Consider the following 24567-nt stretch of genomic DNA (forward strand, 5'->3'; position numbering starts at 1 on the left):
TCCAGCTGTATCTGCCTGCAGCTGCTCCACAGAGCGTCTGTGTGTGTCTCTGAGCGCTCTCTCTGTCTCTGTGAGTCCACAGCCAGAAGAGCAGCCCACTATTGTTGTGCCGCTGCGCTCTCCTCGCCTCTCATTCGCTCACTCGCTGGCTCACACTCCTCCTCTTCTCCCTCCTCCCCTCTCCTCTCCTTTCCTCTCTGTCTCTCAGTCGGCAAAGAGGATGACGGAGCTGCACTCTCTCCTCGAGCTCTGGGGGTGAATGAGCTCACTTGCCGTGAGCTCAGACTCTACCCTCCCTCCTTCCTTCCCTCCCTCCCTCCCTCCCCCACTACCTCCCTTTGCTCCCTCCCTCTCTTGTGGAGCCAGAGCTCCGTCATAGCTAATGTCTAAGGCATGTAACCACATTCCTTACTCACCCAGCAAATATGCGGCCACCTCAGGGGCCTAGCTGTACAGCAGGCTTCTATTGGGGAAGGATGGAGGCGAAGACGCAGTTATCAGACTGGTTAGCAGAACATACACACTGCTTAGAGCCTCAATGGACTCTCTGTTGCTGATTACAGGGAACTGCTGGGCTTATAAAAAGAGGCTAGTGTTGTCCTGCATGATGCCGGGCTTCCTGATATGAGATGATGATGTGTGCATGTTTGCTGAGGGCTCAACGGTTTGAAATCTGAGGAAAAAACACACAGAGCTACGTTTGCTAATCTCACTGCTTTCTTTCCAGATTGGATTGAAATGTGTTACAAAACACGCTCAACATCACGGCAGAGGAGAGCTGACCGCGGAGATGATTTAACTTCATTAGGCTGATTGTCTTAAGAACACTGTTGCGGCACAGTGAGGGGAGGATTAGGACTGATTTGTGTCTCATGTTGAGGGAATGTGTGTGACTTCACCGTGTTTCCTGCGCTGGTCAGCGTGAATCTCTGTTTGGACAACACACTCGCTTGTTTGTGAACACAAAGAGTAGAAAACGGAGAGGACGAGGAAACAAAAGCAGACAAAATAGGAAGAGAGGACAAGAGGTGATGAGAGGAAGAAATAAGCTTGTGGTCGGCAGCCATCATCCTTTTGACAGGCCGCAGACTCCAGGTACTTTACTATGGAATGACAAACATGTAGGCCACAAGTCCAGCTATGGAAACACAGCAGGATGGGAGTGAGTGTTACCACCGGATGAGACTGAATGTTAAATCAAACTTTACTTTGATTTAAGTCAGTAAATTTGGTTTATTTACATAACATAATGATGTCTCAGTGGAAAAAGAGGCATTTGTGAACTGTCCAGTCTGTCCGTTCATTCTCAGGTTGAGACATCACACTCTTTTAGATCAGATGGGCCTCAAACGCATTAAGTCATCGCCCACTTTCATTAAAAAAGGGCAAATAAGCTTATACAAGATGTGTAGTGAAGGGGGGCAGCTGCATGCTGACTGACTGACCTCATCTCATCACTGCGGACCCCTGAATGATCACAGACGGGTGAGAACAGCCTTACGTCACCCTCTGTTCAACTGCGGGTCACTGAGAGACGGAGCGAGGAGAGGAAATAGGTCACCTGGTGATGATGAGCGTTGACAAAAATGCAGACAGACATCAGCACTGCGAACACGACAGGACAAAGACCAAACACACACAAACGCACACACACTTTTTTTCTCACCTGCAGTTGGTTAAGGCAGGTGTGGCTCTCCACAGTGGTCATGTAGGGTCACTACAACCCAGTCCCACCTCTCAATCCACACCTCTGTTTGTGTCTTTCCTGTCTGTGCCATAAAACCAGCTTTTCAAACACACGGCTTCCTAACACCTGCAGACCCACAGCCGTGGAGGCCAGAAACAACACAGCGAGTATCCACTGATGTTTTAACGGTCAGCAAACACACCTCTCCCTCCCTCCTCCTCAGCAGGGTAACAGGGCTCAGAATAGCAGGTGTGTTAATTAGAGGATCATAGCCAGCGCGCTATAAATGACAGTCAGGCCGTGTTTTATTGACGGCACATGTGTGCTCTGCGGGGACAGAAATAGGTAGGACCGTCACTCCGGGCACCCCCGTTCATCTGACATCTCTTAGATTTAGAGCCTGCTTTTATGGTGGTGGTGGGGGGGGGGTCGTTGCTTGGACACGGCTCAGTGTACATTCACATACACACATGCAGGGAGCAGCCAAAACAGAGAGTGAGAAGTGGAGATGAGTGTGTATGATAGCGGTGTAAGAGAGACAGAGAGAAGTGTGTAAAGGCCAAAGGGGCTTAGAAACCAGAACACCATCCCGCACTGGAAACAACAAGGTGTGATGTGAAAAGTGCAAACACAAAGACACCAGAAGAGCTGCGTTAATATAGTTTTGTAAATGCAAACATATTAAGTTTTAAGTAATGGTTTAGTGAACAGAGGGGCGACCTGACTGCATGTAAACATATAATAAACATCCCTACATGTGACTTATAACTTGTAATATTGCATTTTTCTGTTCTGGAGGAGAGTTCAGGTCACTCTTTCAGAAAATTTTAGCTTCTTCTTTTCTTTAAATGTCCACTCTGTCATGCTTTGAATATTTATCGCTTTTGTATGCATGTGGATTTGAACAGTTTTGTTCTTTTAAAGTTTAATCATTACATTTCAGTGCTTTAAATATGTATGCAACCTCACTATTATTCTTTTTACTGTGGCACATGAGCAACTATTTTACTTTGGGTTTCAATAAAATATTGATCTGCATCTGTCGGAAATCTTTTTTTTTTCCCCCAAAAAACAGAGAATCTGATCCATATTTTTTAGACCCAGAAAGCAATCAACAACTAGAAAAGCACTCAGAGAGCGTGGACCTCCACCAAGCACATTGTGATTGTAATGCAACACAATAGTCCTACTTTAATGTTATACTTCCTTTCAGTGTTGAAAATTATGATGACCCAGTACATATTTTATATTCTGGATCCCAGTATCCAGAATATTTCCAGGATCTGGATCGTACTTTTACATCTGTCAGAAATTATGGTGACCTTGTCTTGTATTGTTTTGCAAAGCAATCTGACCATTTATTGAGGAGTCAAATTCACATATAGTGAAAACGGCCCAATCTCACACTGATAAAGAATCCTTTAAAAAAATCCTGGGTCGGGATGGTGATCCAGATCACCTCCAAAATTTAATCACTTCTTCCTTATCCTATTTTGAACATTTCCTGAACTTTTCATCAAGATCTGTTGGTTACTTTTTGAATTATGTCGTTCCCAGACAAACAGACAAACTCTCCCAAAAACGTAACCTCTGTTGTGGAGGTAATTACAGAAATATATAATAATATCACTCTAAATGTAAAATTAAAAAAAAGAAACTCCATTGTTTGTTTTAATCTTCAGCAGTAGGTTTGATTTTACTGACTCGTTACATCATGATGTAAAATATTCACTCCTGAAAATGTTTCGTCAGCGCCTGTCTCGCTTCACTTACAAGTGAGACAAGCAGTGACAGGAGCGTCATCCTACACCGCGGATCATTTGTCAGGATAACATGGAAAAAAAGACGTCATTTTCCGGATAGGGTGATGAAGACTGTGAGTTAATGTATGTCTGACTTCATTTGTGGCTGTGAGTAGATGTGTGTGTGTGTGTGTGTGTGTGTGTGTGTGTGTGTGTGTGTGTGTGTGTGTGTGTGTGTGTGTCTAAGTGTGGATGAGACGGAAGAGCAGATCAAGGTGAGAGGAAGACAGAGAGGACATTACTGCAGGGGTGAGGGACAGGGAGGACAGTTATTGGCTCAGATATGTGTAAACACAAGCATATGTGTCTGTGCACAAGTGTGTGTGTGTGTGTGTGTGTGTGTGTATATGTGTGTGTGTGTGTGTGTGTGTGTGTGTGTGTGTGTGTGTGTTGATAGTGCTGGTTGTCAGGGGATCAGTAACAAGACTGCTCTTGCAGTGATGTAATGCCTACAGGAGAACACAGCTGCCATGCCTGGGGGTTGAGGTAGTCACTAAGGGAGGAGAGAGGTGAAGAAGGGGGGAGGAAGCAAGGCTGGAAGGATGGAGTGATCAAGGGTGGGGGAAGCAGTTGAGAAAATTAGGTGTGTGTGTGTGTGTGTGTGTATGTGAGAGAGACAGGGTGTGGGGGTGTAAGGTAACTGGCGATGCTGAAAATAATTGGGAGGAGGAGATGAGCTTGTATCTATAGGGAGCTGGTAGTTCATATGATGTGGTCATGTTGCATGACTTTAATGGTGCAGTGGGTCATGGTGTGTGTGTCTGAGTGTTTGAGTTGCGAAATACAATCCTCTACCTTTTTTTATGACTGACCTAATTGTGCATTATTTTAGATAACAGGCGAAAAAGTTAATCATGAACAAACAGGCCAATCAAAGAGTTGACACAGTATTATCTCACTTACAGGTTGAACAATCACTCGTTTATTGTGCGGCGTCAAACATATAAAAATCCTGTGACGTCACTGTTTTCAGTTCTATACCAGGAGCTGATAACGCCAGCAATAAAGGCTGAGGAGGTCAATGTGTCGTAACAAGAAGATAAAGATAGAAAGCGTCCTCAGATGTAAGAGCGCGTCTTGGTGGTGCTCTGCTGTTCTGTGCATGAGGTGGATCATCTCTGTCTGCGCTGCCTGCAGGAGGTAAATACTTAAACCAACCATGCTGCAGACCCCCTGCCCTCCAAACAACTTAGCCCCCTGGAGGAGCTCACCACTCTGGGCTACTGCACAAGTAAAACCATCTCACTGGTTTGAAATGAGTTTACACACACACACACACGTGCAGTGGAGGGTAAAGCTATCAAACACACCGAGGGGGGCTTTCGGGACCAGACGGGCCCTCATAAACCAGATGAACTACTTAAAACTCCCAGTAGGAGATGCTTAGTTGTGTGTGGAAAGGAGGACTGAGAAGAGGATGTGCTTACAGTATTTTTGCATCCCTAGAAATCCTTTCACTTTGCATGAAACGTGAGTGGATGTTAGATTTTGGCCTGGAAAGAGCTTCAAAGCTCAACGTGCGCACATTAGCCATTAGGACTGAAAGACTGAGGAATGTGTGTGCATGTGTGTGTGAATGCAATAGCCCTGTCTGATTTCCCCAGAGGTGAGTTTGTCTGCACCGGTTGAGTTGTGCATTGCGGATGGTTATTTCATTCTAAATGCTAATGTCCTGAACGGGGATGCACCGAGCTCCCTGCAGCCCTCAGACGCAGCTACACAAGAAAACAAAGCTCACTTCTTTCTCACTGTCTCGCTAATGTGGAGCAGTCTGACACAAACACACGCACGCACACACCCACACACACACACACACACGGTGGCAGTGTAATAACTGTAGAGCTCAGACAGAGAGGAGCTGGCAGCAGATCCGTTTGTTTTTAATTAGCTGGTCCTGTGACTACATGCAGATTGACAGGCAGACTTCAGATCAGTTCAGTGTTAATTAGCTCCAATGAGCGCAGCATGCAAGCTGACACACACCGTCCTGACACCAGCACTGGATGCCACGCCATCTGGTCCTGCACACACACACATCACTCCTTTGTGTCTACAAGCATCACGTCTACCTGTCTCAGAATTAACTCAGACAGAGAGTAACAGTCTGTCTGTGATCAGTGTCCTCAGAAGTTCCTTTACATAAAACTGATCTCATCAGCATGTGCGCATGACTCACAGCACAATGAAAGGCATGACATATATTACTATCAAATCAGATGGATCCAGCCTCGAGACTTCTTCAGAAGTTTCAGAGAAATCAAAAAGCTCCAGTCTTGTAGCTCCAGTCTGCACGGGTTGCGTTCACTTTGTGCAATAGGGGTGTGGGTTGGTGGATTGGAGGTGTAGGGTTGTAGACTGATGTGTGTGTTTATGGGGGTTCATCATGTCACTTATGATGATTATTAGGCATGTCATGATAATCAATAAATCGATTAACAGAAGGATAAATAAAAATGTCCTCAGTAAGTTTGCCAGCCTCGATAAACTGACACATGCATGCATGTTTGTTTTCCTCCTCTTTTTCTACCAAAGAGGCTGAATGAGAAGATGGCTCACTACGTCTATCTTTCCTAACATCAGGGTGCATCGGTTCTTTAGCGGATTTAGCAGATTTATAGCAGAGTGAGCATCTGTCAGAAATGCGATCTTTGGGGTGAAGACGGGGCTGCTCACGCGTACACACGGAGAGAGCTGAAGCGAGCGTCCTGAGGGGTAAGGAGGAAGCACACGCTAATATGAGTGATGGCACGAAAGATACGGTTCTTAAGCCGCCTGCCACAGTCCCAGTGTGGGAATATTTTGTTTTTTTATCAGAATGAACAAAGTATGAGCTCATGAACACCAACGAGCTGATATGTCGCATTTGTTTGAAAATAGTGGCGACGAAGAAGAAGAAGAGGGAGTTGCAGCATAGCCTTGTTCTTTGACAATCCGCTCTTACTGAGGCTTTTGGTCTGCAAAGTAAATAGAAATAAAAGCGCCAAATGGTGGGCGCTCAAAGACAGCTACATTGCCAAAGAAATGCAGCCCTTCAATACGGTTGAAAGCCAGAAATGTTAAAAATGTTTGACAGACAGTACGGATTGACTGGGAAAAAGAACATGTTACAAACAATTCAGGAACTGTATAAACTCCCTTTTATTTAGGCTATAGTTTTTATTGCTGTTGTTTTTTTGGGGAGTTTCATTTTTTCTTTAGAGACAGGGTCTATGTTTCATTGTTTTTGATTAGTATTAATTATTTTCATTGACATGTATTTTTTTCTAAAAGAGAGTCCATTTCATTTTCATTGTATTTTTTTTCTCTTTCTTGTTTGTTAAATTTATTATATTTCATGTTTAATTTATTTTATTTAAAAGATCCTGACCTTTTAATTACAGTTAAATACTCTTAAGAAATTAAAGTTTCTTGCTTTTGATATGGTGTACTCACTTAATTGTCCCATTCATCATAATTACATCAATGAAAAAATGGGAAATGGAATGGGAAAAAAAAGGAAAAAATCAAAATAATAGCCTATTGACAATAATATCGTTTATCGGCAATAATATTTTGGAAAATTACCAACTAGCAAAATTTGTTATCGTGACAGGCCTAATGATTATCATTGTTTTTTGTTTTTTTTTTCTTTTGTTTTCTTTTGTCAAGCACTTTGTGTTGCCACTGTATGTTTATGCTTTACGATTAATGTTTAACTGATTGATTATAGTAATAATTAAAAATACTTTTCCTAAAAGCAAAACACTTTTCACTTTAATTCAATATAAATTAGAAAATCAGTGAACAATAAATCCTTCAGTGGGCCTTCTTCCATCCAGACAGGCAGCAGAAATAAGGCGTTACACCCAGAAGATCGTCTTTGTGCGTACAGGACATGGTGACAACAGAGGCTATCGCAACACCCGCGGTAAGGGCTGGTTTTCCTGCCATTACTGGCCCTGGAGACAGTGTGTATGTGTGTGTGTGTGTGTGTGTGTGTGTGTGTGCGTGTGTGTGTGTGTCACATCCACAACGCTGCAGTGACATCACTCCACCGGCTCCAGAAGAACAATACAGAAAGAATGACGCAATGCCAAGAGAGGAACTGGGCAAGCTGTTTCAACCTGCACCCTGCCAACGCCTTGGTGATGCCTTCAAATTATTTTTACAGCTGATGATTTCAGTTTTGCTTTTAAATATCAAAGACAAAAACCTCATATACAGGCATGCTGGGCTCTCAAGGCGTGTCCCCCTTTCACCCCAGGGAGCCCTGATGTCATTTTATCAGAAACAGGAAGTAGTTACACAACAGAAGGGAAGTGGCCTCTCAGTAGGCCGCCTTCATCTGTGTGTATATATATGTATGTGTGTGCGTGTGTGTGTGTGTGTGTGTGTATGTGTGTTTGTGTAGAGCAAAGAGGGAGTTATCAGCAGGACCGGGAATGATCACAAACTGCTGCATTCCTCAATCTTGGGTCTTTCTAAAACTCCAAAATTAGCCTGTTGCCATGGCGACGAGGAAAATCTCCCACCTCTATCAGGAAGCAGCCACTGCTCTGGAGGTTCGGTGCAAAAAGTTTGTGTGTGGTCAGCTTGTATTTACTGTAATAAGCCCTCTGGTACACGTCTGTGTACATACCAGGAAAAGTGTCAAACCGCTGAGAAGCTGAACTCTCCGCTCCGCTACAAATAACCAGCCCGCTCCACTTCCAGTGAGCCTGGAAAGGAAAATCTTTTTTTGGAAATAATCAGTAAACTCCACATCATAAATAGTTTCTTTCTGCTAACGCACTTTAAAAAGCCCAGAAAAAGGATCTTGTCCAAAGTGTGGAGGTGTTATCTAAACCTGTTCAAAGAGCTAAAGAAAGGAGACATGGGTAAATAAGGAAGCAGCGCTGCAGCATACCAGAGATAAAGTGCATCAAAGCAAACAGTGATAAACAGGAATCCACCATTGTTCCAGGGAATGACGTTACAGCAGGAACGGCAGTGGGCAGTCCGAGCATGAATGGAATCTGGTGGATGCAGGCCAACAAGGGGTCGGATAAACTAGCATCATTTTTTTTTTGTATTTGGCCACTCCTTTCCCCTTTACTTGTGTCTTTGGAAATTTCCACTCCACATGTGTGTCAGTCATCAGGATAAAGAGTTCAGCAGTAAACCGATGGCGCCGCAACCAAACTTTGGCGAACTTGGCCTGAATTCACGGTGAGGTTGGAGTTATGAGGTGCTGATGGGGGCGTAGCATGGAGAAAAGCGGCTAGCGTGCTGTTCAGCTTCAGCTCCTGTTGACCTGATGTGTTGACACTGCCTAGGTAACAGTTTAAACAAACTATTTTTATTCCATGCTGGATGAATGTATGACAGGGGCTGGGGCTGGGATGTTCAAAGAGCCTCTGGATAGAATTGAAATGCAGCAGGAGCCGAGAGGTATGCAATGTGAATGGACTGTATACACAAAGCAGCTTAAATAACTTTGGTATAAGTATTTAGAGCACAGTGGTGCAAACACTGCCCCACAGGATTTCAGCACAAGCTTCACTTATAATAAAACAGACCAACTGCATTGTGCAAGTGAGACTAAAGATTGTAATGTATGACCTCTTCCTTTTCTAAAGATAAAGAATATTGCTGTTAATTACCCGTCAATGTTTGCGTACTTCTCAGAACAGGCCATGAATAATTGATGAGATCTGAAACAAAGATTTTTCCTTTAACTTTTAATTAGCTTCATTCAATTTCAATACGCTATGCAAGAGGCTCTGAATGCAGCCTTGTGCAAGATAACTAAGACTCTCTGTCCTTATAGCATAAAAAAATGAAGCTACAGTGAACAAACTTTGCTTTACGCACATCTTAGTTTGAAGAACGTGTGGACGTGTGTGGGTTCATCGGGATGTTCCAGCTTGTAATCTGTATCCACACCCATTTGGAATATATGAACATCTCCGATGGAAGAACATGCCCCCCTCCTCCTTGCATGCTAGATTACATATGTAACTGTGCTACATCTGTGTGTGTGTGTGTGTGTGTGTGTGTGTGTGGCCTCTTCCAGCTAAGGACTCTGAATGATGGAGGAGAAAGAGGAAGAGGAGCAGGAGGCTAGCAGAGCAGTGAGATCACGTCATGTTGGAAACATTTGGCAAGGGCTCACATAAACACACACACACATACACACACATAATCGTGCATGCACACACACTCACAGACGCTGGCCTGTTTTTGTTCTCCAGTTTTGAGGGAAAGAAGGGGAAAATGACATCAAGCTCATGATGTGAGGCCAATGAGACGGACGAGGGAGGGGGTGAGAACACTGGCAGAAACAGAACAGTGTTACATAAAACTCAACTCGGCACAGGCCTCTTCTGGGCCCTGTTACCGTATTCTGTGTGTGTGTGTGTGTGTGTGTGAATCTGACCATATGTGCATGCGTTTGCTCTCTTACAGGAGTGTGTGAGGGTTAAGCATTTGCACAAAGTCTCCTTGAGGTGTGGGCTTTAAGAGAAGCCCATTACAGCCCTGCAGAGTGACTGCTCGCAGAAAGCAGAGCGTTGTGTCACACATGTGCAGCCCCTCAGTCTGCAGCACCTCTCACAGTACAGAGGTGATGTCATTGGTATTTTTCTGGGCCATTTTCTCTGACCTTTGTGCTCTCTTGGTGCAGGCTGGGGTGGGGTTGACATATATGTGTGTGAGTGTGTGTGTGTGTGTGCCCCCGTGTGTTTGTGTATCTGCAGGCCAGGGTGAGAGCACCGAGGCCACTGGCGCCAGATGTGACGACCGCAGGAGTCTGGGCCTAAAAATAGAGCTCTGTTCTCAGCACTATGAAACAGAGGAGAGGAGAGGGGAAGGAGGAGAAGGAGGAGGGGAGGAGAGGAGGAAATCGACAGAGCGAAGGTAAAGGGGTCTGAGGGGAGATGGAAGGAGGGATGAAGAGGAAGGCGAGGTCATTGAGAATAATGTGTCAGATCTCCCCGGGGAAGGTGAGCTCACCTCCTAATGGCACCACTGGCTCCTTCTCAATGAAATCATTGATCTGCTGGAGCTCCCCACGGCGTAATGGAGAGAGGTCAGATGGAGGGGGGCATGAAGGTGCAGAGAGGGCAGGTTAAGAGGTTGTGAGAGGGGGATGACAGAGAGGGAGGAAAGGTATAGGATGGGGGGCGTGGACGTTAGGTATAAAAAGGCAACCTCTCTGACCTGCACTGCAGCCAATCACAACTCACCTATGTCACTAAACTATGTCTTCTTCTGTGGTGTTAAACAGATTTAGGATGACACTCTTGCAGCATCTACAGATCCAGGCATAATGCTGTTTGTGTGAAAAGAAAGTCACGTTTTATCTTTATTTTACGAGCTGCATGACTTAAGATTGGTGGACTGTGCTTGTGCACTGAAAAAAAGCTGAATATTATCAAGTGTTTTTGTCTTATTTTGAGTAAAAATTGTGTTGTTATACTTGATATGAGCCACATTCAAGTGGTCAGTCCAAAAAAAAGTCTCATTTTAAGTTGTTTAAAGACAAAAATGAGTTCTGAATTGCTTGTAAAAAGTAAAAAAATCTGCCAATGGTACAAGAAAAATTTGCACAAAAATTTTGTTAAAACTCGGGTAATGCCTTAAAGTGATACTCAGGGATGGAACAAGTTGGGTCCTATCACAAGGTTTAGGGCAGAAATTATCCCTACAGCAGTGTTTTTGTGCAGCAGAAGCCCAGAGCGCTCGCACCAATCACCCCCTCCCTGCTCCTCTGCTGGTTTCCTCTGCACTCAGACGGGGCCACATTTTACTTGACCAAAAACACAAATAAACAGACTGCCACTGAAAAACTCTGATATCGGTCTGCATTCACGCTTTATTCAGAGAATTTTCAGCGTGTTACGTTCACACAGAAACACCGCTAAATAAGGCTCTAGTTCTCATCGTGTCTCTTCATCCTGGCAGACTACCTGCGTTTGTTTATATCTGTCACGCTGCATGCGCGGACTAGTAAAAATTGGCCCCTACAAAGACATCGTTTTGAGGGGGATAGCTGCAAAGATTGAATATGACGCCTCTAAATTTTTCAGAACTTTGTGCAGTTTTTCGCATTGTCGTTGGTGTGCGGAGGCCTTGATTGCAGTTTTTTCCGGAATGGGATCATCTTGCAAACACTTGCACTTTCAGGCAGGTGTGTTTGCATGTGTGTGTGTGTGTGTGTGTGTGTGTTTGTCCTGGCAGAGACTCTGGTACAATCAGACTCTGGTGTGGACAATTCATGCCGGGCCCAAGAAAGAGCAGAAGAAACCATAAAGCAGCGCTCTCAGCTCGTAGAGACTGATGAACTCAGCACAGGTCAACATGATGGCCTGTCTCGCTAAATGAGCTCATGACCACACACACACACTGACTGACACACACAGAAACACACACATACACGCACACACGCTGGACCTACATTGAGGATAAAATGAGTATTACCTCATCTCCTCAAAAGCTCTCCCCTCTTTCTGTTTTGTCTTATTCTTTTTCTCCCACACGCACGCGCAAACATTGCCTCATGCTCGTGCACGCTCTACTTCATATGCACATATTCATGCAGACGTGCACTTGCAGACACACACACACACACACACACACACACACACACACACACACACACACACACACACACACACACACACACACGTACACACACTGACACAAACAGCCCTCCTTATGTAGCTCATTGGAATGCCTCAGTGAACGGCTGCATTGTGAGATCAGGCCTCCCACGATTACCTCACTTCTTCAGCTTCTCTCTGATGATCACACACACTTGTGCACACACACATTCAAACACACATACAGGAGCCTCCGCCCCATTGTATAACAGCAACAGAAGAATGACACATAACTGAGTTGACCTTTGTACCTCTGTCTGTGCAGTCACACCCTAACCTGATCTCATCAAAGCCCGCAGCTACAGCGCAGCTCCTGTGTGTGTTTTTAGTGTGTGTGAGAGACAGAGCGAGAGAGCAGGCACAAGGAAAATAAGAGAGAGGCCCCTTTTCATCTCCTAATACCTCTCATCTGTGTGTCATCGCCGTGTCTCGTCTTGTATGCTTTTGCATTGAGCTGGCAGGCTGACAGCGTGGGAGTCTGCATGGTAACCTGTCATGCTTAAACTGTCCTAGTTACACACTGAGTTACACACTGTGGGCCAACATTTACCATTAGTCATCATGGTGGGGCATTTCTCAGCTAAATTATTTAAAATCAAACCTCAGAGAGTTTTAAAAAAGCATGTGCCAGCTCAAAAGATTTAATGTTTGTAGAGAAAACTCTGACTGAGCTTGAGGGAGGGTGAGTGAAATTAACACTAAAGTCCATTTTAATCTAAGTCCACGTAATGTGTCATGATTAAGAGTGACAGGCAGTCATACATCCTCCAAACCTGGTTGGCTAGTCAGTCCAGCAAGTGAAGCAGATCAAATCTCACCCAGCCTGTTCAGCTTTAAGAGGCAGGTGGAGTCAGAGGTTAGACCAACAAACGTATCTGGAGCACATCTTTTAGACATTGCAACTTTAAAGCTGGCTTATATATATATATATATATATATATATATATATATATATATATATATATATATATATATATATATATATATATATATATATATATATATATATATATATATATATACATATATATATATATATATATATATATATATATATATATATATATATATATATATATAAAATAAATGATTTTAAAAAAAAGGCCACAATATAGTCAACTTAGGAAGCAATCAATAAAACATAATACAATTGAAATGAGTGCAACAAACAGTAGAGGAAAGTAATAGATAAATAAATTAATAAAAATAGTACACAAAATATTTTGGAAGTGGTACCAACATTTAGGAGAAGAAACAGGTGTACAGATGAGATGTTGGGATGGACTGGAATAGACAGGTCCCAATAACGAGCGGAGCCAACTAGATGCTGTCAGGTAAGATTGTTTTGGAATTTAATGGAGATCAGGTCGAAACAAATTTTCTTTGTTCAAAACAACTTTTTACTGGATACAACACTCCAAGGTAAGGTATTTATCAGTATAGTTACTAAGTGCTACGGTTTGAAACGTGACATCAAGCAAACGTTCTAGTAGCCGGCTATACGTAGCAACATTGGCAGCTAGGCGCTCTGACGTATCTGTAGGCTAACGTGATAACAAGTACACACTGTCAGTTTGTAAGTAGTTAAGTAGCTGTTTATATTCAGAACAGCTAACGTAACCTCACTCTACATTTTACAGATAGACTCTCAAGTTTGAACAGACCACTGCAGAAAAACTGCTGCTACTGGGTTGAAATAAACATTATCACAAACAGTTTAGCCCCTGTGTAATAGAGAGAAACAGCCCAACTAAAGGCTCTGGCTGTATCACTCTCCCGTTTAGCTTTCTTCTACTCTTCTGTCCTTTGTCTGTCTGACAATTAAGCTCTTGTGTCCACCATCTCTACAAAATTAATCACAGAAATTGTTTTTAATTTTGTCAGCGGCGTGGTGTTGTAATAGGAACCTACACGTGCCGTAAATCAATCCAGTCCTGGTTGACCCAAACTGGAAGCTAAGAAGTAGCAATTTAATATAATCTGTAACCAGCAGTATTGGTGCTGATAATCTTATTTTAAAGTGTGGATTACGTTCAGGCATATATCTAGAAGGGAGACTTTCTCTATATCACTTTCCAACTCCTCACAGCCCCTTTAAATTAATAACTGTGAAGCCTGGAAGCAGTCATGTTTTTAATTTATTATTTTACCTCATTCCAAAACTAGATTTTTTTTCCAATATTTACCACATTTGATCACATATGACTTTCTTCAATTATTGAATCTGACCTATTGGAGAACTTTTGGCAGCTGTAATGACACACTCTAAGTTTAAGTAGTGATCAGGAGTCAGGTGCTCTCTGCCCTCTACCATACCCGTCTAGCACGTGCCCTCTTCCCCTCTTTCATTTCCTCGTGCAGCCCTTTTCTCTCCTCTGGCTCCGTCTCTTTGACCCGGTCGTGTGACGCTTTAGTAATCCCACGAAAAACACTGGCAGATGGTGCCATGGAAGATTAGGAGCAGTCTCTCACATCTGCAAACCTCACATACACACACATGTGCACACTATAGGGATTAAAGTACACACCTGCAAACCTGAATCTCACACTCTCACTTCCTCTTTTATGACCTCACTCACTTTTTCATGTCATCCCTTTTTGAAATCGTTTCTGCCATTGTTCAATTTCCCTTTTTTCACAGTGCTTCAAAATAAATTGAGAGCTGGGAATGAAACATGTTGTAATATTAATCACCGCCTCCCATCCTCTTGAAATCATCCAATTCTCTTTTTATCGTCACATCAGGAGAGTGTCTCCTCCTCTCTCAACTCTCCATTTTGATTATTGTACTCTTTCTCTTCACTCTCTCTGCAGCCTCTTGTTCTAAAACTGGAACACCAGGTTCAGAGGCCAACATCAAAACATTTCATCCTGGCAGGCCTACATCAGCGCTGATGTGATGCATGACACAGCTATGCAGTTGGCATCTGCTAACACGCTAACATACCATCTAGCTACACACTAGCTGGCGGTGTTGTCTTTGGTTTGGCTGTGTGCTGCAGATCGGTGGGAAACACGCAAACTTTAGACCCACTGGGGAGGCAGCTGGCTCCAACTGAGCGATCCTGTCCTCCTTGCATACACACAAACATGCACAAATACACACAAACACACACAGTCAAGATTCTGAAAAAGGCAAGACACATCAGCATGAGCTCCAACTTGATGAGATCATTGCTGTGGTAAAAATACAGCGGTCCTCAGAGAGACATGTTTCTCACAAACATGTTCACACAGACGATGAAGTAATAACGCAAACATACATGCAATCACAAGCGTACCCAAAGTAAAGCCGTGCAATCACACACACATAAACAGGTCCTAACATACAGTGAAAATATAGATTTGAAAGTAAACAGAGAGTACGAGTCATCCTCCCCCCAGATTACTTGTCTCATTCACAAACACAATGGCTCTATTGGGACAAGGCCTGCTGCATGACATCATCCACATGTAGGAAGTGGTGTGCTCTCCGACCCCGAGTCATTGATTATTTAGTAAACAAGTGAAACACAAGAAGACTCAACAATTGTTTTCTTTTTGGATCAATGCCTTCCCTACACATGCATTCACGGTTTGTGTACCACGCCATTCAAGCATGAAGCTTATCTACAAAATCTTTCCCTCCATCAAATTCTTCAACGAAAAGCTTTGAAATTTAACTTTTGAATACTAAAAATATAATCCCACTTTAAAGACGTGTGCTGCTACGAGACTGTGCTCTAATCTCCCGTTGGCAAGCTTCTGCATAAGTAACAGTTAAGGCAGAAAATCCTCTTTCCCCCAGACATCAGGCTCAGTAATTAGACTTTTATTCACCCTGTCCATCCCTTTTATGGGTTCTTCTTCTTCATTTCATCTGTCTTATCTGAGCTCTCCCACCCACATTACCACCTCGCTTGATTTGCAGCGATGTCACGGTGTGTCGACACCGTGTGTGTGTTTGTGTGTGTGAGGTGGTCTGCATATTGCACGTGAGGCTGAAAATAATTCACTGGTCAGATATGAAGTCATCGCTGAATTTATAGGTGTCATATATCAGAGGTTCAGAGGAGGAGCAGCAGGGGGGGGGTGAAAGGGAGGAAAACAAAAATAGAGAGACGCAGCGAGAGGGGGATTATACCTGCATTACCACATTACCAAGAACATGAAGGGGGAGAACAGTAAAGTCTCGATATTTTATAACTGCTTTTTCAGCTGATAAACTCTGATTTTGCATGAATTACATTTTTTTTACCAATATTGGGATTGCGATTTAGCGTGCAAAATTTTTTAATACATATTTTTTTATGTTTTTGGGTGGGAATGGGGGCAATTAACTTCTGCATAATTCACTAAACACAAAAAATAAAATATTCTATAGTATGACCAACATAAAAAAGGATACCATTAATGTATAAGCATTTCTTTCCTTTAAGCCAGGCCTACATGTTATGGTGAAATGAGATGAACTGATGCCTGAATTATTAACATTAACATACCTTTATATGACTATTACAATCACAGCAGAATACTTATTGATTGTTTTAACTTCAAGCCTTGTAGAAGTGTAATATGATTACCATTAATTACTTTAAATAAAATCAGAGCGAGGAACAAAGCATTGCAGAAAAACAGATCTGGTATGGACAATAATATGATAAATAAATATGAATCCTCTGTTCTATAAATCTCACACAAAATAAAATGCAGAAATGTAAATAAGACCAAACCTCTGGCTCAAAAACTAAACTATGTCAACATGTAGAATGCACAATTTAATATAAATATAAATATTAGACTTATAATTTTTTTTCTGATCTCCCATCAGGAACAAAACACAAACGTGAAGTGTAGGAATATAAATAAAAAGTAAGTTTTGTTCCAACCACTGAAATATGTCAACATGAGTGGATTGCACTTTTTAGCTGAAAAAAAAGGAATTCTGTGAAGTTTTACTGACCTCCAGTGAGAGTAACAAACCATACAGATTAAAGTGAACAAGGGGTATGGCTCTGCCAGCCACCATCATTCTATTGTATGGATCTCTCTAGCTCACAAGGTTTTTGCTAAAATGTGCAACTTATTGATTTTGGCACAAATAAAAAAAAAACCTGTCCACCATTTCCCCATCTTTGTCTTCTCTGAGACTCTGCAGCCCTATCCTGTGAGCACATCCACACCCACTCACTGATCCTGCAGCAATCATCCAATGTCAAAATGAACATGTGTACATGCATTGCCTCCCTTGCATGCACACACACACATGTAAACATGAAGTATGCATAGATGCAGACTGATAACTCCACTGACCCTAATAATACAACCATCCAAACAACAGCCCACGCCATTGGCTGAATCCTTCTGGGGAATATTCTCTGCCTCTGTTGTCGTGGAAACAGCAGAGAAGCAGTGAGGACAGAAATGGTAGAAGTGACACTTTTTTTTCTCTCTCCTGCAGAACTATAATGAGAGGGAGCCAGAGAGGCTGATAAAGAGGTGTGTGTGTGTGTGTGTGGGGGGGGGGGGGGGGGGGGGGGCTGCTGATAGAGGGTCTTTCTGTAAGAAGGGGTATGATGTGTGATCAAAAAGCTGAGGAGGAAAATCCTGGCTTTGTGTGAGAAATCAAACATCAATGTGTGTGTGTGTGTGTGTGTGTGCAGTACATGTGGGTGTTCCCGAGCAAAGCATGTTCCCCGTACATCTCTGCCACTGTGACTAATTGTAGAGCCTGGGTGCTTTGAGGCAATCCTCACATCTATGAATGACTCATGAAAAAGTGGTTATCTCCCAGCAGAGAGGGGGAGAGCAGTGAGGAGGAGAAGAAAAAGAATGGGGATGAAGGGATGTAGAGAAGAGGGTGGAGATTTAACCAAGCAGTGCGCCTCTGCCGTCTCATCCCCAATCCTGACTGAGGCAGATTACACACTCCTTTCTGCGCTGACACATTTGGGATGGTCTCATAAGCCTCTGCGGGTGGATGTGTGTGTAATGCTGTCTGTTAAAAAACTGCAGCCATAGCAATCCAGAGGTTACTAATTCAACGAGGCTATTAGCAGTCTTGCTTGGGCTCAATTATAAGTCTTAGTGTGCTTAGTGGACACTATGACAGGATAATAACTGTGGTAAATAAGGCCAGAGGATTGAAGTTAAGCTTCTGATTTATTTCAGGGACGCTGGGTGGGAGAAGGAGGGGAGCTTAAACATCAAAGAGCGATCAGAGAGAGGGGCTTTGTATCCAGGCAGTATGGTTTTAACATCCCCCTCTCCTTCTCTTTCTTAGACTTTACCTGTGAAAATCTGAGAGCGACCAGTTAAGACATGAGGAACAACTGACAGAATGTGAGTGGAGTTGTTGGGCTTAATGGCGACACCTGCTGACCAAACTGTGCAACAGCAAACAATCAAACTCAGTTTTGTCAGGAGGTGTGATCCACTTGCTTTCTTCGCACAGTGATGATGGTGATGAATAAATGAAGAAAGAACAGTAAAAGTGGATGAGGTTGTCAAACAAAACTCAAGGAGAACATCTTTCCTGCTCTTTAACAACAAACAAACAAAACAAAAAAACAGCACAGTTTCACGTACCAGTGAGCAGGGAGACTTTGTGGAAGGTGCCCTCCAACTTTCCCATGAGAATTTGCACAAAGCCGTCTTTGGACAGATGTCCCGCCTCTTTGGAGCTCTGGTCATAAACCACCACTTCCTGCTTCCTTCCCAGCTCCACCTGAACAAAGAGTAAACAACAAGGAAGAGGGAGAGTTGAATAAACAGTGCTGCTGTTGGGGAAAGTCTGTGAAGGATCGTGTTATCAACAGAGACAGTAAGTTGATATCACTGGAACTAGAGGAATGTAAATGACAGCACGAAGGAACAATCTGCACCTGTGTGTGTCCTCAAACACCTGCCCGCTCTGCCGCACACATCACCAGGAGTTATGACACTGAACACTGGCCAGACTGATGACTGCACAGTAAGCAGGATGGACTACAGGTGACTCTGGAGTTAGTTATGAGCTTATGAGAATGATGTTGTGAATAATGCATGAGAGCTGAGTGTTGGGCTGTGCAGCTCTGACTGTATTTATGGTGCAGAGACTGCTGAGAGGGTTGTTTGTCGTAATGGGAGGCAATATCAGTAAAATAATAAAAGCTGGGTATGTTTTGAAGGGTGTGGACATCCATAAATGCATCAGTGAGATGCTGTTTGTGTCAGACTGTGAGGAAGACAAGAGGCTTTCCACCAGTGTGTGAATGTGTGTGTGTGTGTTCTTCAGAGAGAGTGAGCATGTGCTCGACTGCGCGCGCACTAATACACAAACACACACAAACCAGTCAGGCTGTGTTGTTCCCCATGTTGTCAGGCAGGCTTTGGTCACATGACCATCAGGCAGCTCCTACTGCAGCTATGAATCACTGCATCACTGAACAGCCACTGGACAGGAGAGGAAAGGGGGAGGAGGAAGGAGGGGGAGCAGAAGGAGGGGAGATGGGGGGGAGGGGGGTAGTGCTGGAGCAGAGGAGGATGGATGGAGAAGGATGCAAGAGTAAAATGAATAGGAAAGGAAAAGAAGAAGAGGAAACTGAGGCGAGAAAAAAGGGTGGGTGATGAAGGGGAAACAAAAGAGTGTGGAACAATTAGAGGGATTAGATGGAGAGCCAACCACATTTCTTTTGTTTACCAAAACACAGCAGCAACATCCTTTTATTAAACATGCCACTGAAAGCTGCTAGCCTCAGGGAACAACTGCACTTTCCCCCATCCTGTCCACTGTTCTCTTCCTCCTCTGTGTTTGCTGAAAGAGGGGTTGATCCTGCGTGCATGTGATTGTGTATGATTATGTTTTTGCAGCTGTGGCACAGAGCTGGGCAGACAGCCATGCAGGTGATTCTGACAGGAAAGGGTTGACTGTGAAGCTGAGTTAAAAGAGACCAAGTTAAACCCGTGTTTGTTCTATCTACTAGCATCCCGCACCTAAACTGACACAACAGCATGATAAGATGGGGCAGATGCATGAATCAAGAGTGTCAAGAGAGATGACACTCAAAAGTTATTCATTTGATCTGTTTGTTGTTTGTATGCTGGTTTGAGTCTTTGCAAATCTACAGTTCTACAGGTTCATTTAGCAGACGCTTTTGACCAAAGCGACGTACAACACAAGCAAGAATTTAGACTGAAGGAAAAACCTTGTTGGTGCGACAAAAGTATTACAAGTTATTTGGCTGCAGGTGCTGCCATTAAGTTCAAGTCTTTTTTATGTAGAATAATCTTGCCAGCAAACCACAATTAACTGCTGCAACAATATTCTTAAACCTTCAACAATATTTAGTAATTAGTGCTGAAAATTCACAAAGAGCTGGGTGTGACACCTTCTGACTCATTCTACCCCTGATGACAAAGAGGAGAAGGGTCAGATTAAGTTCTTAAGTGTTCCCTGAACAGATGAGTCTGTAGATTAGGGATGGACCAATTATCGGCCAGGCAGATTGTCGGGGCCGATATTTGGCATTTTGAAGCATATCGGCATCGGCCTTTTTTTTCATCCGAGGGCCGATAAGAACCAAATTCAAAACTACGTTGTTGCTGCTCTGATGCAGCCGCTCCGCTGTCTGCAGTCATTACTCAGTCCCCAGCACTGTCCCACCCACAGTATCATCTGATTGGCTACAAGCAGAGCCATAGCTCGGGTAACAGCCAATCAGCAGGGCAGTTATTACAGTTATTGCTGTTACATTGAAATTTTGGAAAACTTTATTTACTGCAGAAAACTTTAGCTATTTAGTTTTTGGAGTTTTCATTTAACTTTATAAAACATGCTGCTGAGCCTGGAGCTGTTTAATAAACTCATGCTTGAAGTTATATAAATGAAGTTAAGTGTTGGAGTTTGTTTCGTTCAAAATTTTGACACAAATATTTGCACTTTGACTGCAAATTAATATCAGCTTCAAATACTGGTTATCGGCCTACTTGACTACAAAAATTCGGTATCGGTATCGGCCCAGAAAAATCCATATTGGTCTATCTCCACTTCAGACATCTCTTAAAAGTAGAAAGGAACTCTGCAGATCATACAGAGTTAGGTAATTCATTACACCATTTGGGCACACCAGAAGAGAAGAGTCTGGCTAGTGATTCAGAGCCACGCTGGGCTGGGAGCACCAGGCGTCTTTCACAAGCAGAGCGTACTTGGTGAGAAGGAGTTTAGACCGGGATGAGGGACCCCAGGAAGGCAGGAGCTGTTCTTGTCAATGTTGTTAAAGCCAGAAGAAGAGCTTTGAATTTGATTTGAGCTGGTACTGGAAGCCAGTGAAGAGAGATTAACAGCAGGGCAACGTGCTGTTTTGGGTTGGTTAAAAACCAGACATGCTGCTGCATTCTGGATCATCTGCAGAGGTTTAAAAAATCTATAGTTTTAGATTTATATATCAGCAAGTTTTGCTGGAATTTTGCAAAAAAATAAATAAATAAAAAGATTACATCCTTCACAGTTTTATGGGATCTACAGTGCTTTTCACTTAAAATCATGTAGTATTCAATAAGTATTTCTTTGCTGTCATGGCAAAAAATTACAGCAACAGTTGCATTGAAAAAATCTGACACAGCGCTTATTGGACAAATTTTGCACACACAAAAAAACACATTGCAGACAAGTTGTCAGTTATCAGAATAGTTTTCAGTTTTGAACTTATTTTGGTGATAAGCCACGGTTACATGACAAGTTTTTCGTCTTTCCAAATGGAATCTTTCTGAATGACTTTTCCAAAAACAATAGTTTACATGGAAAGAAATATTCCAATCTCTGGTCTACAGGCGCCGCTATAATCAAACAGAATAGTCAATAGAGCATGCGCAAACAATTGAGGAACGTCTCTAGTTGCTTCTTACGTCATATCTGAACATGCGCTGAAAGAACACTCCCTGACAACTTTCCGTTTGAGTGCATACGTGATACGTCAATCTGTTTGGGTAAAGGAATATTCCACCCCTGTGAAACCATTAATGTCCATTCGGATTGGCACTTTTCTTTTGGAAATGTTAAATTCTTTCCCTTTGAGCAAATAAACCGAACGCAAGCGGAATATTTGGGTCCATGTATACATGGCTATTGTTGAACTATTACAGTTTTTCAATGCAGATGCAATTTCCTTGAAAATACTGAAAATATGTGTTCTGGTTCAAGCTAAGCGGTGAGGTCCAGAGCTTGGTGTACAGAGGACACAGTCCTCAAGCAGGCAGCCTGTGATTACAGCCTGGAGCTGACTTGCCACAAGTCACTCTCCGTTCTCTCTCTGTTGTTTTCCTGACATAAAATAGTCATAAAAGACACATTTTAACATGCTAACAGTACCCACATCATGACCTGCATTTGTGCACTGTATATGCTCTGAAGCACTACATCATGAGTATCTAGTATCAGTGGATTAAACAACTGTAGCTTTAGCTCTTTCTACATTGTTGTGCTGTATGTTTAAAATATAGCATGTACCCAATATTTTCTTCATCAAGTCTTACTTTATATCTTTCTGAAATGTTAATCTTCATGCCACCCAGTTTTAAATCCCCCTCACGTCCATCTTTACTAACCCTGGATAATTTTGGCTAATAATCCTAATGGGATCAGGTCTAAATTTGGAGGCTGATGTCAACACTTGAGGATTACAGGCATTTAACTGTGCACACATACACACACACACACATACACACACACATCAGCGGGGCAGCAAAAAGTTCCAATGCAAACACAAAGTGAGTGTTTCTATAAAAATGGAGTCAGTGTGTTTTTCGCTGGATGATGCATTCAGGTTTAATTAAACAATCAGTGACTAATCCTGCTCCTCTTTTCCTTCACTACATGAAATGATTCATATCCTCACATCCCCTCTGTTAAAGTGACCTCTTTTTTTCACAGTCAGTTTAGCCAAATGGTTTGACAATGATATATGTTTTAAAGTCTGTTCAAAGTTACACCTCCAGCTCAGTGTTTGATATGAACAGCATTTGCTGCAGTGCTAGAGGTCAATGACCTGAGGGAGCTCGAGGCAGGCTGTCAGACTGCAGCAGTAGTACGGACCTCACATCCCTCTGCAGTGCTACAGCATCACTATTACTATCGTGCTTGCCATGGCTCGCTGACGCATGCACACTGCAGGTAAACAAGGAATGCCACAGAGAGACTGAAAGATAGCCAGATTACAAAGAAAAATCCTATGGAGTGGACAAGAGTGGAGATAAGATTGGATACAGAGAAAGGGAGCAGAGGAGGGTAGAGGGTGGCACTGGCTAAACAAAGATCCTGCTGCACACAAGATTGGGTAAGGATCTGAAGGACTGCATGGCAGACGGACATTAACAGGGATTTAACGGGCTATTTCACTGAGTTATTTGCAAAAGATGACAGCAAGAACCAGAGAAAAAAAGTTCAAAGAAAAGTAAAGATGGATGTAATAAGTTAATGTGTGCAGGACTCCTTTCAAGGAAACGTAGCAAAACAGAGGAGAGCATGCTTAAAGAGGAGTCTCTGCATGTTACTTAATGACCCTGTGTTACAATTTACAACATGCAGTCCAACACAAGGCTAAAACTAACAGTCAGTGCTGTATGTACAGCCTGTGTGCACACACACACACACACACACGAGGAAACAAAGATGAGTAATTAGGCAGTGATGTTATCCGTGGAATTGTGAAAACAGTGGTGTTGGGTGTGAGTACTGTAAGCGCTTGTAGTAGATAGTGAAACACGCTTTCCCCCTGACCTCAGCAGTGTTACTGACCGGTGACAAGGTCAGTGCTGAGCAGGACAGTATGTGTGTTTGTGTGTGAACTGGCCTGTGACACAACATCAGCACAAACAGTCTAAAAATGGCCCCCACATTCCTGAACCCTCCCCGTGCGTCCTCTCTGGGATGTCCCTCTGAAAAAAAAACTCAAGCAGACTCCTGTAAAAACTCGCTCAAAGTTAGTCGCTTCAGTTACACCTGAATGAATACAAGTAAGAAAAATCTGTTGGAAGCTGAAAGTGGAGACTGAAGAAAAAAAACATTCTGAAAGTTAATAATGAGATTTTTTAAACTTGATTGACAAGCTGCAGAAAATATTTAACACACCATCTCTTAGAAATGCATCACAACCTGATTTACAAGCACATTACAGCCTCATCATGTTGATCTGGCTAATAGTTAAGCTATCCGAAAACATCTGACCCTGCATTCAGTACATTACATACTAATAGAGGCCCTGCTTTAGCAGGCAGTGACCTCTCTGTGCTGTAGAGCTGTCAATTTAAGAGTCTGCCACTCAGGGTGAGACATATAGCACCCTTCACTGTAAAGATACCACCCTGGGCTGGATGATGTCATTGACTGGCATTGGCAGCTGCCACTTCTATGAGTGTGAGAGTAGGTGTAATGCGTGCGTGTCAAAGAGTGCTTCTATAGTGTGTGTGAGAGTAGGTGTAATGTGTGTGGAATGGAGTACTT

The 24567-nt window shown here is 43.0% G+C and overlaps 1 protein-coding gene across 3 annotated transcripts in view; it reads right to left on the reverse strand.

The window, feature by feature from the left end:
• Positions 1-24567, reverse strand: part of dusp8a (dual specificity phosphatase 8a) — a 52316-nt gene that overhangs the window by 11702 nt on the left and 16047 nt on the right. For all 3 annotated transcript variants that reach the window (XM_074677919.1, XM_074677918.1, XM_074677917.1), the window contains exon 3: positions 18678-18816. In XM_074677919.1, coding sequence (XP_074534020.1) covers positions 18678-18816 — 139 coding nt within the window. The remainder of the gene's footprint in view (positions 1-18677; positions 18817-24567) is intronic.

The sequence above is a fragment of the Halichoeres trimaculatus genome, unplaced genomic scaffold (genome assembly GCF_033239565.1).
Source record: "Halichoeres trimaculatus isolate MK-OKI-2021-1 unplaced genomic scaffold, fHalTri1.1 fHalTri1_scaffold_10, whole genome shotgun sequence".
NCBI lineage: Eukaryota > Metazoa > Chordata > Actinopteri > Labriformes > Labridae > Halichoeres > Halichoeres trimaculatus.